This window comes from Alosa sapidissima, chromosome 3, assembly GCF_018492685.1.
Source record: "Alosa sapidissima isolate fAloSap1 chromosome 3, fAloSap1.pri, whole genome shotgun sequence".
NCBI classification, from domain to species: Eukaryota; Metazoa; Chordata; class Actinopteri; order Clupeiformes; family Clupeidae; genus Alosa; species Alosa sapidissima.
Window position 1 is genome coordinate 12,397,716 of NC_055959.1, and position 17,224 is coordinate 12,414,939.

The following is a 17,224-nucleotide window of genomic DNA, read 5'->3' on the forward strand; positions in this document are numbered from 1 at the left end:
GCCTGATTTGTAAAAATCGGATGCACCGTTCAATGGTCACATGTGTTAATGCAATCCAGTTTTGACCCATTGGTGGTGCTAGAGTGTTGGGCATAGAATTCTGTAAATTTGTGAAAGTGATCATGGGACAGTGCTGAATCAGTGTACCAAATTTCATAACTTTAGACCCAGCGATTCAATTTTCGGCCAGATTTTGACCTGTTGGTGGCGCTAGATGGCTGGGTTTAGAGGTCCGTAAATAAGTGTGAGTGGTCAGTGGAGTGTCCCGAAACTTTCTGCCAAAAAATCTGAACTTTTTAGCCAGGCGTTCTATGGGCTGCCATAGACTCCAATGTCAGATAAATAATAATAATAGGAAAAGCTAGTAACTCAATGGGTGCCTTCGCAGCTTCGCTGCTTGGCCCCCAATAACAGTCAGTTATTATCAGTCATTCCTCTTCATTGCTGTGGCCGTTTATGATCCAATCAGCAACATATCAGAACTACTTTGCAGTATGCAGTATGTAAGGGATAACGGCAGCCGAGGTGTCCTGTATACGGAATTAATGGACGAGGGCGAGGGGCAAAGAACTCCCCCGTATAACTGTAGAATAATCTGAAAAAGTAGTCTAAAGGATGTTAACTAAAGGCTCTCATACAGATATGTTTTCAGGTCTTTTTTTTTTTTTAAAGATACTCACTGAACTCGCCTGTTAGATGTACAGAGGCAGGGTGTTCCATAGCTTTGGGGCATAATGGATAAAAGCAGCTTCTCCACTTAGATAGATACTTTATTGATCCCCAAGGGAAAATTCAAGCTCCACTTTGCTTGTGGAGCACTTTGGGTAGCCTACCATTATAAAATTAGTATTAGAAGATCCTTTGTGGTTGATAAGATATTAAAAACTCAGAGATATATGAAGGTGCTATGCCATTCAGAGCTTTGTAAGTAATTAATTAGTGAAGCCTTACACAGTAGTTCATGACAATAACTCAAAGACAAATCATAGGAGGTTGGTTTTAGCATTTATTGGTTGAGGTTTGATCATATGTTTGTTTATGATTTGTGTGTATGTGACTGTCTTCAAAGCTCCAACTCGATCTTTACATCCATCTTGCTCTTGTATGGTTCAAGAATGGGGTGCACTTCCTCTGCCAGGAATCTGGTAACCTAGAAGACAGAACAGAGAGAAATGTTTGCATCCACGTGTTGTAGGTACGTTTGACTGTATGAGCATGTAGCCACGTGTCTTTGTGTGCATTTGTGCGTGTCTCTGTGTGTCTGTCCACACCTGTTGGGGTGCACGGCCAATGAAGGTCTTGGGGTCCAGCAGGGCGTCCAGCTGACCAAGAATTGGGGCGAAGTAGGGGTCAGCTTTGACCCGAGCCAACAGGTCATTGTCACCCCCTTCCTGTTTTACCACTGCTGCAGCCTGCTGCGACAGCACACGGATCTTCTCATGGCAATCCTGTATGTGAGTGTGAGTGTGTGTGTGTGTGTGTGTGAGAAAGAGAGAGGGAGAGAGAGAGAGAGAGAGAGAGAGAGAGAGAGAATCAAAAGACAAGACTTACATTAGAATCAGTTATTGTTAATGATGAACACTAAAAACAAGTAAATAACTAACACCTCAAAACATGTAGCTTGGTATGACAAGTAAATAACAAACACCCCAAAACATGTAGCTTGGTATGACAAGTAAATAACTAACACCTCAAAACGTGTAGAACACACAGAGAGACGCTAAGGATATATTTTACCGTATGTGGTGTATGTATATGTGTGCACGAAGCAGTGTGTGTGTGTGTCTGTTTGTGTGTGTCTGTTTGTGTGTGTCTGTTTGTGTGTGTCTGTGTGTGTTTCAAGATGTGACATCGGCTCAGCTCCTCCATACCTGTCTGTTTCCGCCGGCCTTCACGATGGCCATGATGATGTTCTCTGTGGCCATAAAGGGCAGCTCATGACGAATGTGTCTCTCGATCACCTAACAAAGAAAGGGAGACGGGAATGAAGAAAGACCATTTAAACAATGCTCAACAATCTTAATATATATATACACAGCACTTTTGAATAAACTCACAACTCTTGGTTATTGCTGTACCTTAGGATAGACCACCAGTCCTTCAGTAATGTTCTGAAGGGTGCTGAGGATGATGTCTGCCGTGAGGAAGGACTCAGGCAGTGAGATTCGCCTGTGACAGAGGAGAATGTCAGAGTGTCAAAGTACTCCTAAAAAGAAGGATATTTGTGTATGTTTGTTTGAGTGAGTGCAAGTGTATGTATGCATTTATATGTGTGTGCCAGTTCATGTTTGTGTGTGTGTGTGTGTGCGTCTATGTACCTGTTGGCACTGTCATCCAGCGTTCTCTCCAGCCACTGAACAGCACAAGTCTGCAGAGGGTCAGACACTAGCGCCATCAGGTGGCGGGCCAAACTACAGCAACGCTCAGCACGCATTGGGTTCCTCTTATACGGCATTGCACTGGAGCCTGACAGAGACCGAATGAGTGAGTGACAAGAGTGACAGACAGACAGACAGACAGACAGAGACAGACAGACAGACAGAAACAGAGAAAAGAGAGGTTGGTAAGAAATGCATTAAGCAGAAGTGGAGTTGATTTTAAAAAGCCATGACCTGACATCACAACAATGAAACTCACCAATCTGCTCCTTCTCAAAAGGCTCCTCGATCTCTTTCAGGTTAGCCAGCAGACGAATGTCAGTGCAGATCTATAGAGGCCAAAAAGCATAACATTCTACTTGAAAGTTTTGCATTATAACACAGGCATTATAACAATCCCTGTGTCGTTTTGATGAAAATTCTCACTGTAGTTCCAGAGCCACATTCAGAGTTTTGTTTTTATTTCTAAGATGGGATTTAAAGAAAAACAAATTAAGCCTTCTTGAATCAGTGTGTCTGTACACTCTACGGAACTGCCTTGTTTCCTCACTGTGAATGACTGTCTTGACAAAATGAGAAGCCCTCTACTACTCTACTCTACTACAACTGCAAGACCCCCGAGAAGCCACAATAAGTATGTCCAGCTTACCTTGTGAATGGAAGCCCCCATACTGGCCAGCACAACAACAGAGTCTATGTCCACCTTGCGGCTATAGGTCTGCCCAGTCACCAGGTAGGCCCTGCACCAAGACACACACATTTGGTTAGATGACATCATTTCATGTTATCAGGAGAAAGTGTATACCTAATATTCTCTTTGATGTAGGTGATGCTTGATGTAGGTGAATTATATCTTTATAATTATGGCTCATTTGCTTATGGTGTGGTTTCCATAATAGAATACTGAGAGTATTGGATTCAGAACTTATATTCATTATTAGTTTATGTCCTGATGTTTCTGTTATGTGTTCTTTTTCCACATATGAGATGACTGTTTTTATTTCATTCTGGTGTTGTACTGTCCCTGTGTACAGTATATCTGTGTGTGACTATGTATTTAGAGATAACGGGGAATATTATGGTTTTGCAGTGTTTTGCTGTTCTGCATGGGTGCATCCCCTGCGTCAGTAGCTATCTGCTCTGGATTGGCAGGTTGGCACTAGTCAAGTTTGATTCAGTGTGGTCCATGTAAGATGCGATGACCAACTCTATCTCCCATCAGCCTGGAAGGATACTTAAACCCTAACTATTTCCTTAGTTAGAGCAGTTGGTGGATCTTTATGCAAAGTCATGCTGTCTCTCCTTTGATGCGCATCATTTAAAAAAAAAAAACCTGATTTCCTGATTTTCCCTACCATTGGCCTGACTGGGTCTTCATCTGTGGTATCAAATTTACTATCAATAGATATCTACAAATATACAAAACAGCTTGCTATATAAGCCGCATTGTGCATTGTGTAGGTCTAATATAAAAATAATTGTGAGATTGCTGATGAATAAAAAAAGCTACAATTATACTCAGCTAGATGTAACTTTTCTTATTGTTCTACAAGTACTTACTTTTTAAAGCCAGCCATTTCTGTAACCATTCTGTCCAGATCCTCTACCTAAAAGTAGAATTTTAGATAAAATGTATTTGCTTCATATACAGGCAAATCTAAAGTTGAGCATTTACATTGCTAGATATACGTATGTGCAAGAGTACCATTCATAGTCACAGAACAAACACAATCAACAAAAGTCCTCACCTTGTCATGGTCCCCCTGAAAGAGCTGGAGGAAGCTGGCCTGGGTGCCCGTAGTGCCTTTGACCCCCCGGAAACGAATGTCATCGCGAGCGCGCTGAAGGTTCCGCATGTCCATGGTGAGATCCTGCAGCCAGAGGCACGCTCGCTTACCCACCGTGGTCAGCTGGGCAGGCCTGGAGGAGAAAGAGAAGAAAGACAGGGATGACATGAGAAGTAGACCCATAAAGACGCAGAGAAAGAGAGAGAGAGAGAGAGAGAGGAGAGAGAGAGAGAGAGAGAGAGAGAGAGAGAGAGAGAGAGAGAGAGAGAGAAAGAGAAAGAGAAAGAGAAAGAGAAAGAGAAAGAGAAGAGAGAGAGAGAGAGAGAGAGAGAGAGAGAGAGAAAGAGAAAGAGAAAGAGAAAGAGAGAGAGAGAGAGAGAGAGACTTGACAAAATAGCACAGGAAAAATATACATATCCATATAGCAGCCCTTTATAAACATACTTACTGGTAATGGGTGAAGCCCAGGGTGGGTAGATTGGCATACTTCTCTGAAAAGTTGGCAAGTCGATCAATAACACGAGCCAGCTGACACATGGAGATGGGAGATAATGTTAGGTAAACAACAAACAACTGTACTGCACTCAGCAAACAGCTGACGGCTAGTGACAGATGTGCTTACCTTGGGGAGGAGGATGTCAAAGCCATCCCTAAGCATAATTAGGTCCTAAGAGAAAAATGTAAATAAAACAGAAAAAAAATCATGTTCATTTATTCATGTTTCCTGGCTTGCTTTGTCATTTAGCACTGGTTAGCACTCTGGACTTGTAACCGGAGGGTTGTCGGTTCGAGCCCTGACCAGTGGGCCGCGGCTGAAGTGCCCTTGAGCAAGGCACCTAACCCCTCACTGCTCCCCGAGCGCCGCCGTTGTAGCAGGCAGCTCACTGCGCCGGGATTAGTGTGTGCTTCACCTCACTGTGTGCTGTTTGTGCTTCACTAATTCACCGATTGGGTTAAATGCAGAGACCAAATTTCCCTCACGGGATCAAAAAAGTATATATACTATACTATTTAAAGAATTACAGACAGATCTATTCCAGTCTCTGTACTATTCCTGAGTTCTCCAATAGTTCTATTCCCGAGCTATCCGATAGTTCTATTCATGGAGTTCAAACTCCAGTGTGATTCTGTTACTGACCGTGTTGTCTCCGACATAGCAGGAGGTGGCGCCCAGGTGGATGATGGGAGCAGCGGCTGGGCAGCAGTGGGCGAAGGTGTGCACGTGAGCCATGACGTCGTGACGGAGCTTCTTCTCCTCCTCCGCCGCCATGGCGAAGTCAATGTCGTTTGCGTGGCTCTCCATCTCTGCCACCTGGGCATCTGTGATAGGCAGGCCCAGAGCCTGCACGAAAAGAGGGACAGAGAGAGAGAGAGAGAGAGGGACAGAGAGAGAGAGAGAGAGAGAGGGACAGAGAGAGAGAGAGGGACAGAGAGAGAGAGAGAGAGAGAGAGAGGGACAGAGAGAGAGAGAGGAGAGAATGAGGGGAGGAGGATAAGAAAGGGAATGTAAAGATAGAAGAGAAAAAACGTTAAGGATGCAGGGGTATTGGAATATTTAAATGGGGAGTGGGGTGAGGAGAGCAGGGGATGGGGATGATGATGATGATGATGATGACCGCTCTGATGACCAAGCTGACACTCACACATGCATTCACACAAGGTTAGGACCTACTACCAAGTTCTGCACCACACGTAGGGCTAGCGTGTAGAGTAGGGAGCAGTTAGGTTCTGTCTAGGCTTGTGTTTTTGTGTTGTACGTTGCGGAAGGCATTAGTTTAGTTAACCCCTAGTTATTTAGAGCTTGGGGCTTTCCTGCCTCGTAACACCTTGCATCTGGCATACACTTTCTGGCCTACACTTGACTACTGAGTAGTCTTTTGACATAAGTATAAATATATATACTCTTTTGATACCGTGAGGGAAATTTGGTCTCTGCATTTATCCCAATCCGTGAATTAGTGAAACACACTCAGCACACAGTGAACACACAGCACACACTAATCCTAAACACCAATTCTTGTAACTAGAATACTTAGGCTTACATTCAGCCTAGCAAATTAAGTGATACTGAATATGAGAATATGTGAATGTACACTACTTGAAGGCGGAAACAGGATCGAAACAAAAAGCTGTGATATGACGTCAGGTAGGTGGGAGTGATATGAGTGCATGATAACATAATAACAACATAATGTTGTTCACTCATCAAAGAGCAGAGAGAGGGGAGTTTAAGAGATCACCAAACTCTCCAAGCCTCTCTTTCGGATCTTTAATTCATCTTTTTTTTTCCATTCAATTCTTAATAATCACATTCTGAAATTCTACTAGGACTAGGGACATAAGGTGAGAATATTTCTCATGGGTATTTTTTTTAAAACTTTTATTTGAGACATTGCTGATAATCAAGAACGAGAGAGTTGCGAACAAAGTTGTTTTTGTTTGATTTCATGAAGCTGATAACATCTCAACGTCACCACAATAGTGTACTTGTATGTATGGGGGAAATATGGCCATGTGAGAATGAACACCCAGCTGTTATAGCCTATAATAATGTGCATGACTCATCATAATCAGTATCAATAAGTCTGTGTGCCTTGGCATTTTAGTTTGACCTTTGGTTAGCCTTAGCCCCAAAAAGGTTGAGAACCTCTGCTCTAGGCCTAGGCCTTATACACTTGATTGTCTGGGTTTCATCAGTAGGCCATTTATTTACTTCTAACAAGGGTTAGTTTCATCATGCCAAGGGACATATTTCCAAAGGGTAAAGTTCACCTCTCTAGGGTCACTCTCCAATTACCCTGACATTTAGTCTCACTATTTTAAAACAGACATACAGAGAGCTGCACATAGCATATAATCAAAAGCCATGTGTCTCTTTCTCTCTCAAACAGACACACAAATACATAAACAATTACATATTCACATTCATTCATTCTCTCGCATTTCTGAAAAGGTACTGATAAGAGGAGTGACCTTTGATGAAATGAACCAGTGTCCCTCAGCTCAGATCTGTGCAGGACACTATGTAGCTTATTATACATCCCCCTCTACTAAAAGACAGGGTGAGGAGGATGGGCATGTGACTGGTGAACCCACACCAATTATTTCCTCGTGAGATAGCCTACTCAGTGTGTTGATGAATGGCAAAACACGTGGCTTTACTTAGGTTTGTTCATTCTTTTAATCAATGACAGTCATGTGTATTCCTGATAAGATAAATTAACAGTAAATGTGAAACAACTTTCATGTTGCTTAACTTTGTAAATTGTATCTGCATTAACGCAGGACCTGCTCACCCAGTCAATGACGGTGGTGATGACCAAAATGCAACGTTTGGTTCTTTGAAATTGCACATAAAAACGAAAAGCCAGCCTGACACAAGGCGTATCTGAGCAGATCGACGCAACGCCTACCCTAACATGATTTGTTATTGTTGGTGGATACGGCTGTGAAATGTAACATTGTACTCTATCCAAATGTGCAAATGCCCGTGATTATGATGAAACTGCAGCATTAGCCTGCTGTATTCGTACTGTGCTACTCGTGCAAAAAGGACCTCCTTTAAACTATATTTAGAAGATGGGAACTTGAGATGATTTGTTCAAGGTCGAAAACTTTGGACACTTTCCCCAATGATCGCAGACTGCATGACTCCCAATAAGACAAAATATAGCTCTACCTATAGCGCAAATAAGCTGATTATAGCCGCAGTAAACTAGAAAACGTTTAGACGAGTTCACAATCATAATATCATTAAGCATGCAAGCACAGGACCAAAGTAGGTTATCAAACCTTTTCAGCTTTGGCGAGGTAGATCCAGAGCTTCCTCCAGGTAGTGAATTTCTTCCTGTCACTGAAGTTATAAGCCATCTCCTTACTAGCATATCTTGACACCAGAGGCGACCGGTATTTCATAAACTCGTCTGAAGATGCATCCATGACTGCGAAGTTAAACAATATAAACCGTCAAAAATTGTGAACACAACACGCACTCCAGCCCAAGCCTGCTGCTCTCATCAGACAGTTTGAGCCTCTAGTCCCATGTCCAGTCCTCACACGGGTATGTGATTACGGCAGTTCAAGTGTAGCCTACTACGACATAAGGTCGTTTTTGCGTCAAAAATATCACTCAACGGCAGAAGGTCAATATGAAAGGGATAATCACAGATCAGTGGGGATAATAGTGGTCTGTTCACAGAAATGAATGCACATGCACGGTCGACGTTGTAAAACGGCCCCGACGCGAAGCGGAGCACTTTAATCTGGCCCGCCGAGCATTTAGTTTATCATAGATCCGGCCCGCCACGCACTTTGATCCGGCCTGCCGAGCATTTAATTAGCGATAGACGACGTTGTGAGTAACTTTAGGCTACTGCAAACAGACATGGGCAGTATTTTAATTATATGTATTTTAATTACTTACTAAGTATTTTGTAATTTGTATTTTGCAGGATTGGAGCAAATTTAATGTAGTTTGTAACAAAATACTTTGAGGGATTGGGATTGTATTTAGAGTATTTCAAATACCTAGATACTTCTGTAATTTTTGTCATTTTTTGTCTAATAAGCCAAAATTTCACCACTCAGTTAGATATACCTATAACCATGACAATATGCTTATCATAGTCTGGGAGTCAAAGGCCAGAATCTTGGTGAACCTGGTTTTGTCGGTTAAAGTTTTTTTTTTGTTGCCTAGGGGTTACTCCATAAGAATAGGGTGGGTGCCCAATGATATACCTTAAGCAATTCCCTATATTCAGCTAAAAGGAAAGTCAAATGAGGGAGCCAAAATGGTCAACATGGGTTGTAAACCCAATTTTTTGTTTGTGCCGCAAATGTTATGTCACCATGTAGACAACTTAAAAGCATTATGTCTGTCTTTTCTGTTTCATCATCTCCTTAGAACATTAAAAATTGAAAAAAACTTCAGGAGCTTGAATTGTCAGGTGTGTCAAAACGATACAGATAAGATACTGAGGGAGAACATTAGGACATGGACTAGATGACCTCTGACCCCATGACCTTGAGTACTGTACCTAATAGCTGATGTTCCCTCTCACTACAAGACAGTATTAAAACCACTTAATGGATTTGACATGAGGATTTATGCCAGGGATAACTTCCGTCGAGGTATGCAGAAATAATGAAGGAGACGGACGCAAAGACCTCCCCGATGCGAAAAGAGTTTTCTCCACCGAGTTAATTAATTCTGTATATCGGGACACCTTACAGGAAGTTATTCTGTAATTCTGTATTCTGACATTTTTCACACCAGTATTTTGTATTTTATTTTGTTACATTTTATGAGCCAGTATTTTTAATTTGTAACAAAATAGTTTTTGATGTAGGCCTATTTGTGCCCACCTCTGACTGCAAACTGCTTTACACTCTTCTTAGAGAGCGATTACAATGTCAATGTCAAAACAGCTTGTTACATCGAGATACATAGTATCTCTTCTGCAGCAGATTTAACTACGTTATGCTATGGGAATGCATTTGAGCCCGTATGCACGAGAGAGAGAGAGAGCGCGGCAGGTTCCAGCTGGCTTGTCATTGTTGATAATTGATAGGCCTACCTATTTAAATAAGAAACTTTTAAAAGGAAATCCCACTACTGACCACTTATAAACTGTGAGAGGGCACAAGCCATAGGCGCACTAGCTGTAGGCTATATTTGAGTGGAGCTGGCAAGAATCTTACAGTGACAGTGCACCATTTACAAATGAATTAAACAACATCAAATGAACAGTATTTCTTAATAAATTAATTTTCTACAACAAAATTACTTTGTCATTTAAATGATGTAAAACTATATATACAGTATATTACACACATTATTTTTTGTTGTGTGGCCCGCAGGCCAATTTTCAAAACCCATGATGTGGGCCTTGAGTCAAAAAGTTTGGACACCCCTGGTTTACAGTATCAAAGGCTGCAGGTATAGAATTAATACTGATGACTGAGCAGACTCCTGATTTGAGGTGCTGCTGTTTACGGGTTTGAGTCCGGGTGTGTGCAGGGCTGAGCCACGCAGGTTAAACAGTAACAGTAAATGTAAATAGGTTACATTAGCTACTCTCAATGCTTCAGTCACAGAGCAATTTCAGTAGAATGACCACTCTTGAAACCAGACTGCATACGGTCTAGCAGTTTGTTCTGATACAGGAAGTCATAAACTTGCTTGAAGAACACTTCGTCCAAAGGCAACAAGAAAGGAAGAAGGGAGACAGGTCTGCAGTTCTTTAACAATTGTATGAAGTGTAAATTTTTTTTAGCAAAGACATAACCCTTGCCTGTTTAAAAGAAGAAGGAACTATTCCAGAACTGAGTGTAGTAGACTGCAGAAGAATAGACGGGACAGGATCCAAAGGGCATGTTGTTGGATGACTTTGCTGAAGCAGTAGAGAAACCTCTTCAAGAGGAGAGAGAGTCCAACAAGTCACAGGGCAAAGCTCTCCTAATGGGCTCATCAAACTGAGCACTTATCCTGTTGTGTTTGCGGCACAAAACTAGTAAACATAAAACGAATGCAACTTTCTGTGAAAATGTTGCAAGGTCATCTGCTGACAGTGAAGTAGCTGATGGCAGTGGTGGAGGATTGAGAAGAGGCTTGAAAGTTGAAAAAAGTTTTCTACTGTCAGTTGTGCTCTCAATCTTGCTCTGAATGTATTTTTTGCAAGTGTAACCGTGAATGAAAAAGATGATAGCAAAGACTGGTAGTTAAGATCATTTCCATCTCTGGATTTACGTCATTTTCTCTCAGCAGCTCTAAGTATTACTATTAATATAGTAATAGTAACAGATAGATAGATAGATAGATAGATAGATACTTTATTGATCCCCAAGGGGAAATTCAAGGAAGAGGAAATTCAATTGAACAATATATCTAACCGAGTGATAAAATAGTATTTTTTGTAATTCCATCACCTTTATGGAACTACCTTGTTTCTTATATCAATTAACATTTGTCAAAATGTTTTTAATAGAAAAAAAAACCCTCTAGCTTAGCCAAAAGTGTAGACCCAAAAATTCACCATTTTGGGGATATTATTGAATTTATATTGAGTTTTTGGGAAAATGTCTAAATGTCATATGTTTTAATCTGTTTAAGGTACCCAATTTATTTGAACTATTTAACCTGTGAGAGGTTTATGTTTGAAGGAAATTTGATGTGGGGATTTGATACGTATTTGATAGAAAAGGAGTTTTTTGCTAATAGGACACTGTTTTTACTGGAAATGTCCCCATAGCATAGGAAAAAGTGTGTAAAAATGTGCCATTTTGGAATACGGTGGCCATATTGGATTTTTGGACAAAATTCAACATGCCCCAAGTTATAATCTGTTCCAAAAGGGGTTCTGACCAGGAATCCATTGAGAAAACTTTGACCAAAAAATAGGCCTAATGTTTCCAGCAGATGACCTACAGTCAATGGATGTCTTAGGCCTATTTTCTAACTCTGGTGGGAGGCCTACCTTGCCAAAAATAAAACATCATGAAATTCCCTCAGATGGTAGCATAAACCATATGGCTCAAGGATTGGAATTATGTAAAAAAAATACATAAATTCTGTCAAAATACTGGAAATGTTGTCCCAATTTAGTACTATAGCCTAATCTGAAACAACAAGAAAATGTCCAATGATTCTAAAAATGGAAACATGCTTTTAAAACAGTAGCCTAGCCTATAGATCCATATATTTTTGTACACTTAGCCTACATTATCCATGTATCTATGCATGTCATCGTATCCTTCCTGTCCCACATTTGCCTACTGTACCTGTCCCAACATATCTAAATTCACCCTACACCATAGGCTATCTGGAGCGTGATCAGACAATTTATTGCGACTTAGTGGTTCCTATAGCCGCATGTTTGTTATGTTTCGTGGTGCAGGTTGCACGAGTTTGTGTTGCTGTTTGCAGAGCCTGGGCTGTCTAGAGACCGCATTTTTCACGGTGTGTTGTTCAGGGGACAGGCAGCTAGCGGAATGAGGAGCTGTTTGCTGTATGTGACAAAAAACGCGTGGTCCTAATAGGCTACATTTGCATTAAATGTAGACTAGCCTATTAACTTTTGCAGTAGGCGTAAACTATACAAGCAAACCCACACTGAACATAAACAATCCGTTTCCTGTACAAGCTTTTTTTTGGGGTCCAGCTTCTCGGAAAATCCAGGCAGTTAGTGTGAACTGTTGATAACAATTTGAGAATTTCCTGTTTGGGTTAAAACGAAAGCATTCCTCTCTCCGACGGTGGCTGCGCAATAACGACCCAGCAAATAGCCTCATGCTGTGAATTTTGATCATAATGTAGGCTATGAATTGGTCACGGTCAGTCTAAATAAAGAATACATCGGAGTCGAGGAACTGGGAATGATAATTATAAAATGCTTGCGAAGGGTGAGAGGAAATGAAAAAGAAGATAGCACTCATTTGTAAGAGAACGTGAAAGACGCAGCAAGCGTTTGGCACTGTGCGCGTGCATAAGCTTTCAGATCGGTCGCAAGGATAGCCTACAGCAGAGAAAAGAAAGAACGAAGGGGTGACATATTAAACCGGCCGATGAGACAAGATGGCCGGCCACTTCACCGGCAGATGCGCTGGTAAGTCACTGTGTTGCAGACCACGTTGCTTGAATTCTTCATTCCAGTCAAACCCACTGCTTGCCAACCCTACACCCTGCCATTAAAATGTCATGTCTGTTTAGTCTGTGTCAAACGCATCATAATACAGAAATACATGGAGCCAGATCAGCTGCTGTGATAATATCTTTCTCTCTATCTCTGGTTTTATGAAGAGCCTGCCTTGCCTGCGCGACGTATTTTGCTCATAGGTGGGCTGCAGACTGGGAAAAGCTCTGCAGGCAACACCATCCTGGGGAAGCAGGTGTTCCCAACAGAGAAAGTGACATCAGAGAGTGGCGCATTCCGAGTGGAAGTGTTTGGGCAGATGGTCACTGTGGTGGACACGCCTGGGTTAGGCTGGAGTGAGGATGGAGTAATGGATGGTGGTCAGCCGCTGGAGTCCGCTGACACCTGGAACCTGAGCTCGGGTGTACTGCTCTGCTCTCCGGGGCCTCATGTCATTCTGTTGGTGCTCTCCGTTTCCCAACCCCTCACTGAGAACCACAGGAAAACACTGGAAACTCACCTTGAGGGAATGGGAAGAGGTGCGTGATAAAAAATCACATGGGGGTCCCAGTATGCCACCTTCTGTCCCTCCCTCTCTTCCTGTCTCTCTTGCAATTTATGTGCAGTATCAGTGGTCATGAAACTAAGTTGTGACTGGATACTCTTCACAGGTGTCTGGAGGTACACCATTGTGTTATTCACAGGTATTGATAGACTTGGTGCAGATGAATGCTTGGAAAGCCACATCATCGAGGGAGGAAAGCCTCTCCAGCGCCTTGTGGAGAGGTGTGGTAACAGGTACTGTTGGGCAACTAAAGCTATTTAGTGTTGAATCATGACATTCACTCAAGTTTTTTTATTTTAACAAATATGTCTCCTACAGGTACCACAGCTTGGACAACACTCAGCTAAATGAGAGGACTCAGGTTCAGGAACTATTACTGAAGATGGAAGAGGTGGTTGAGCAGAACCAAGGATGGTTCCTAGAGGTGGATGGTTCCTGGGACCTCCTGCGCGACTACAGAGCCAAGAACAACCTGATGTGGAATGTGGTGGTACAGGCAGAAAGGAGAGCGACGGAGTCATGGAACCTCCAGGAGGGGATGGATGTATCACCCCCGAGAGGTTGGGAGGGTTACTCTTATGTGTTTTCATCAAAATAAATATTTCACTGAAATATCAAAAATATTACGATTTGGTCTCAATTGTAGTCGCTTAGGCAATAGGCATAATTGTTGTCAGTCTAACTGCTCTGTTGGGAGTGCAGCTTTGGTACCATCTAGTGGTAAGCCAAAATATGATGTCTTATAGAGCAATTCACAGTTTATTGGGGCTATGCAAAGGAAGCCTCGTTTGGAAGTCATTTATATTACCTTAGAACTTGTATCATCTGATGTCCTTTCCCTCCTCTCCTCTCCTCTCCTCTCTCGCTTCTGTACGTCTCAGAGCTCAGGATTATCCTGCTGGGTTGGAAGGGTGCGGGGAAGAGCATGGCAGGGAACACCATCCTGGGTTTCCAGGGCTTCGAGGTGGGCAAGCAGACAGAGGTCAGCCTCAGGAGACAATCTCAGGTGTCAGGGCGTCGGGTCACCTTGGTGGACACCCCGGGGTGGGGCTGGTGGTCCGTGAAGCAAACACCCAAACAGGCGAAGCGTGAGGCACAGAGGGCCGGCGAGCTCCTCCGCCCGGGGCCACATGCCCTGCTCCTGGTCATTCCCATTGTGTCCACCCTCACATCCCGGAAGAGATTCGTTCTGGAGGACCACATGGAGAAGATCTTTGGCCAGGAGTGGCCCCAGTACACTCTGGTGCTGTTTACCTGCGGGGACTGGCTCCGAGGCCTTGGCTACTCCATCGAGGAGCACATCCAGAGAGGTGGGAAGGAGTTGGTCAGGCTGCTGGAGACCTGTGGGAATTACTACCACGTCCTGGACAACAAGAGCCCTGAAGGCCACAGACAAATCCCTGAACTGCTCAACAAAGTAGAAGAGATCATTGCACATAATACAACAGAGCCTTACCTATACATAGACAGTAAGTATTGATATAGGCCTTCTTACTCTTGGTCATATTCACCATTGTAGATATAGACTCAACTGTTTACACCTGGTTTATGCGTCTAACGGATCAGAAGAGGACAGCTGAGACATTAGGACATGCACACACTCACACACACACACACACACTTATTTTTACAGTTGCCACTTGTTTTTAGATGTGTTACTTCCTAACAAACCTAGTTAAGATAACCCAGAGGAAGTTGAAAACCTGAAAATAGAACTGCTCGGGGGGCTTCAATCTCCAAACTTAACAAAAGCCAAACCTCTATTAGGAGGTTAACCACTTCCTTTGGGTTAATTTATCCATGTCTGTCACTTAACCCCCTACTTGGAAATGTACTCCCGGTCAGTTTAAATTACGAAAAGTAGTTAGTCAAATGTGTCCCATGCCACATTAGTATGGGGTTTCAGTGATTGGATGCATCTTTTTGGTTGTTTATATCTAGTTAACTATAACCAAGAGTTCACACATATCAGATGATACCACCCTCATAGTGTATATCTTTTTGATCACAGGGGATCATAATGAAGATTCCGTGGGAATGACAGAGTCTCCAGGATGTGCAACATGTAATCTCCAGTGAAGAACAGGATGCACACAATGTTAAGCTTGGACTTTTCAACCAAACTGTTGTGCATGGCAGTTTGTTTAAATGCAGTTTTGACAGAAGTCATATAATCATTCAGGTTTATTTGTACACCTTTGGAAAAACATGTTCCTCTGATTTCTTCTTTCTGATGTATATGATTGTGTTTCTGTCCAAATCTAGTTTAGGTTTCCAATGTACTATCATTGCCATTCCTTCACTTGTAATGCAGCACACCTTACTCTTGCACTCGGTGATTACCCTTATACGTTTACAGAAATAACTCTGAAGAACCACATGTTTCTCCCCTGTTCACCCTCACTTTTCCCTTGTCTTCCACAAACCCCCTACTGTATTCATTTATTTAACTGGCTTCTCTTGCATTTTACATATTATTGATAGTAGCTCTTTTATGCCTCCCTTGCACTTTTGAAAGATATGAATTGGAACTTATTATGCCTTGCCTGATTGAGATAATTGCACACGCTATTTAGCTGCATTTAAAGCTGTTTATAAGTTACTGTTGAAAATTGTTTTGACAAAGTCCTCAACAATGGATATTTTATGCAAGCCTATATATGGTAGCTATAACACTTATTATTATTATTACTTATTCACACCGATTTTCTTCATGTTCAAGAACTCATTAACTCATTTCTGTCAGGTTCACACATGACTATACATTTAGTAATTGTGTCCACTGGTACAGTTAAAAGTGCCAGGGGGCTCTGCACAGATGTGGACATAGTCAAGATTTAAACATTTATTCATATGCTGCTGATATTGTCAGTTTGGTCAGTATTGTAACTGTGTAAGGGGATCACACTTCCCTAGACCAAAATGGTTACAAAAGGATTCCTCCTATCCATCCAGGATAGGTAACAATCCTTGGCTATTCCCAGGCCCAGAAACCGTATGGATTTGGGATTATGTCCCTGATTATCCGTGCTCTATTCTGGAGTAGGCTAGCCATGCATGGTAGATGCAAAATTTGCACATTCGGATTACTGTTTACTTTGTCCTGCATAATTGGGACGTGGAGTCCTTCCCGTCAATCAAAACTAGCAAATGAAATGGTATGCCACTCTCACAATCTTTTATCTGGTTTGTGATTACTGTCATGATAAATGTATTGTTAACAAACTATCTATAAACTATGCCTTTAAAGTAAAACAGCAGGTGATGGTACATGCTTTGTCATAGAAAAAAAAAACATTTGTAAAGCTGTTTAAGTGTCTTGTGAAACAGGACTTAGGCTACATAGCCCACATCTGTTGTAGAAAATATGTGTCAATATAAATATGCATCTGTTAATGACTACTGGGGTATCAGTGCAGTTTTGTGCTTCAGTGGCAGACATATTGTAAATTTGTTGGTATCTTTAGGCACTCACATTATGGTTGTGTTCCTGTTTCATATTTTTTTAGAATTGGACAAATATAGACTTACATGAGGAAATATATGGCATTATACACATTAATCATCCAATACAAAAAAACACCACTCTGTCTTTTTGTAATGAAGGGAGTCATTCAATGAAACAAAAGGAGCTATTTAAAAAAAAAAAAAAAGGAAAACGTAAAAATGATTGCCTTCTTCTGCATGGTAGTCAGAAAACCCAGTCCATCTTCTATTTTCAAGTTGTTAGCAAATTAATAATCTACACCAATTGAGATTAGACACTGGAGGGCATTTGCCATGTACTGAATGTGCTTGGCTATAGATCCCTGAATTACTGAGCATTATTTATAATGTCATAATAAAGCTGTTGCGGAAACAACC

General features: G+C 41.9%; 2 protein-coding genes across 2 annotated transcripts; one reads left to right on the top strand and one right to left on the bottom strand.

Moving 5' to 3' along the window:
• Positions 1-993: 993 nt before the first annotated feature.
• On the bottom strand, positions 994-8,234 carry adsl (adenylosuccinate lyase). The gene is made up of 13 exons (XM_042087526.1): positions 7,958-8,234; positions 5,304-5,507; positions 4,788-4,832; positions 4,614-4,693; positions 4,127-4,298; positions 3,939-3,985; positions 3,028-3,118; positions 2,638-2,707; positions 2,319-2,466; positions 2,079-2,169; positions 1,872-1,961; positions 1,272-1,448; positions 994-1,150 (listed from the first exon to the last, which is right to left on the bottom strand). The coding sequence occupies exons 1-13, from the start codon at positions 8,102-8,104 to the stop codon at positions 1,064-1,066; spliced, it is 1,449 nt and encodes a 482-aa protein (XP_041943460.1). The 5' UTR covers positions 8,105-8,234; the 3' UTR covers positions 994-1,063.
• Positions 8,235-12,014: 3,780 nt separating this feature from the next.
• Positions 12,015-16,759, top strand: si:dkey-110g7.8 (GTPase IMAP family member 8). The gene is made up of 6 exons (XM_042087111.1): positions 12,015-12,768; positions 12,963-13,334; positions 13,467-13,593; positions 13,679-13,920; positions 14,242-14,829; positions 15,372-16,759. Exons 1-6 carry the CDS (start codon positions 12,738-12,740, stop codon positions 15,437-15,439), a joined length of 1,428 nt encoding a protein of 475 aa, XP_041943045.1. The 5' UTR covers positions 12,015-12,737; the 3' UTR covers positions 15,440-16,759.
• The last annotated feature ends 465 nt before the right edge of the window (positions 16,760-17,224 follow it).